The sequence below is a fragment of the Cryptotermes secundus genome, unplaced genomic scaffold (genome assembly GCF_002891405.2).
Source record: "Cryptotermes secundus unplaced genomic scaffold, Csec_1.0 scaffold1120, whole genome shotgun sequence".
Classification (NCBI taxonomy): Eukaryota; Metazoa; Arthropoda; class Insecta; order Blattodea; family Kalotermitidae; genus Cryptotermes; species Cryptotermes secundus.
Genome location: NW_019729911.1, coordinates 880 through 3,469, shown reverse-complemented (window position 1 = coordinate 3,469; position 2,590 = coordinate 880). Strand labels below are relative to the sequence as shown.

The 2,590-nt window shown below is 42.8% G+C and overlaps 1 protein-coding gene across 8 annotated transcripts in view; it reads left to right on the top strand.

The window, feature by feature from the left end:
* LOC111865832 (glutamate receptor ionotropic, kainate 4) overlaps positions 1-2,322 on the top strand; it is a 27,425-nt gene extending 25,103 nt beyond the window's left edge. For 7 of the 8 annotated variants that reach the window (XM_023854172.2, XM_023854173.2, XM_033751984.1 and 4 more), the window contains exons 7-8: positions 141-441; positions 1,839-2,322. In XM_023854172.2, the coding sequence (XP_023709940.1) occupies positions 141-441; positions 1,839-1,895 (358 nt within the window). In that variant the 3' untranslated portion in view covers positions 1,896-2,322. The remainder of the gene's footprint in view (positions 1-140; positions 442-1,838) is intronic. The other variant, XM_033751983.1, reaches the window with a different exon arrangement.
* The last annotated feature ends 268 nt before the right edge of the window (positions 2,323-2,590 follow it).

Here is a 2,590-nt window from a genome sequence, read left to right as displayed (position 1 = left end):
TATTTTTATATTTATTTTCTCTTGGTCAAAGAGTTTCTGCTAACAATCTTGATTTCAATATAGCAGACCAGTTAAATGAGAAGTACAGATAATTTAAAGAGATATTTGCCAGTAGATACATTCTTTATATCTGTCCTTAGCATCTTGCGTCTACGTGAGAGTGGAATTCTGAATATACTCATGATTCGACACCCATCACATTTCTGGAAACAAGAAGAAAAACGTGATCATCCATCTAGCAAGTTTGAAGGAAGTGTTCAGCTTCTCCAGGTTGCTCCTATTCTGAGTTTATATGCCTTTGGCATTATGTTGGCACTATTTGTGCTGTTGCTGGAGCGGGCCACAGCAACACGTATCTCAGACTGCTCTCATAACAGTGAGGGCAAGGAAGTGCAACCCTCTCAGAGTGTGGATCACACTGGTATATATCAATCTCATCAGGTACAAGTTTAAAGTTTAAGTACACGATGTAAATTATGCATTATTAGTGTCTCATTTTACAGAATTAACTATAAGTAAATGAACATATTAGTGTGCAGGAAAGTTTCAATTTCCCTATCATCAATGTAATATGGTACTGCCTGCCTTTCATCAGATTGCAAATACTTGCTTTGATATTACAGGAGCAACTTCTAACATCTGAAGTCTATATCCTAGCCCTTGGCTGGGTGACTGCTTGGCAATGACTTTTTGTTCCACTCTGTAACCCTTAAAGAGGACAATTCTTTCCTTTCCTTTCCTTTCCTTTCCTTTCCTTTCACAGCCTTCCCTGTCCACTGCTCTACCAGCCTGGAGAAGGCACTGCCTCCCCCTCCACGTTTTCTCTCTGAACATAAAGTTATACATGTATATACACAGAAAGTCACCCATCCTGGACACTTCAACCCTGAAGACAGAGGCAGCTTGTATCCAAATGATGTCAGCAACACAACCTACATCCGAATGGTGTAAACATGAAGGAACCAAAAAGGCAGCAGCAGCTAAAATAATATATAACTATACACATTATGCAAAGGCAAAGTAAAGTTGTCTCGGTGCTTAACTAATTAAGCACTACACCATGAAGATGTAAGAAATGAGTGTGCACATCTCCATGTCTCCTTCTACAAACAAAATTCTTTCTCTCTTACGTCTAGCAGTCTGCGTCACTGCAAACAAACTTTCGTCTTTTAAGTGGGCTCTAATTTTTCTCTTTTTTTCACAAGAGTGAAACTAAATGTCTTCACATTTTTTCTATTTCTCTGAATTGGCGCCCATGCGCTTGGCTTTGTTGGCTAGGTTTGTAACATAAATTTCTACCTCATTTTCTATCCTAGTTCAAGGCCTATGCATGCTATATCACAATTTTTATTGCATATTTTCTTGTTATATCCCTCCAAATTAGCCCGGTCTCAGGTGATTAAATACCTGTGTCAGCCTAACTGGACTTATCTAGTGATAGAGATTAGCTCGTTCTAAGGGACCCAGCTGAGTAGATATCTTTCTCCCTTACCTGAGGACGGAAACAGATCCAGTTTCCCGAACGTCGTGTTTTCTAGTCTCTGGACTACTCGACGATGGAAAAATATAAAAAACAGTAATTCTGAGAGAAGAATTATGTTTTGGAAGCTATTAAATTGATTCACGCATTTCTTTCACAGAAAATAAGTCTAAGTACAGACATGAACACGGCTTACTCTGCTCTCACGCAATACAACGGCTTGAATCCCTTAGAGACCTGTCTTATTACTTGTTAGTATTAGAAAATATAATCATGATCCTAAATCTCGTCTCTGTGAGTGTTAACTGTGTTCCTTCTTAGCTGTATTCTTTCCTAATCCAGTTAATTTGCATTTCAGCATAATGAAACTGTCGACAAGGTAAATCCAGTTTGGGAGGCACTTCTTCCTACCTGAAGGGGAAGACTTCGCTGAGCATCATCCATGGTATCTCGAACATTACGCTGCTGCAGAAGGAGAGTACAATGATGAGCGAGAGAGGCAGCCATGTCGCCGAGAGCTGGTCTGCTCCACCCGGCCTCAACACCACATAGCTGTAGATCCCTAGCAGCAGACAGGAGGCGCCGTTTCCTGCTAGGGAGACCAGGGACAAGAATCTCTTCCCGAGCCAGGTGACAGTAGAAACCAGACACGCGGCGCCGACAATACCAATCACTGCAGAGCCCACCTGTGACAGCAGTTACAGATCAACACATGCGTACTCATGATACTGTACACGATGGCGATTGCTTTGTGACGTAGTATACATTATGTAAATGTAAAGCTGTACCTTGGCCGCGCCATAGCTCAGGAGGTTAGTCGCTGGCTTCTCACCGCGGCGGCCAGGGTTCGATCCCGGGTCTGGTCAAGTGGGATTTGTGGTGGACAAAGTGGCGCTGGGGCAGGTTTTCTCCGAGTACTTCGGTTTCCCCTGCCAATCTTCATTCCACCAATTTCTCCATCAACATAATCACCCGGGGCAGGCTACAATATGCCAATCAGTGGCCGCCGTGCCGAGTGGACCCAGTTGGACTCCACCCCTCACCAAGCAAAAAAGTTGTCCCTGTGCTTAACTAATTGAGCACTACGCCAAGAAGATGTATGGGAGAGTG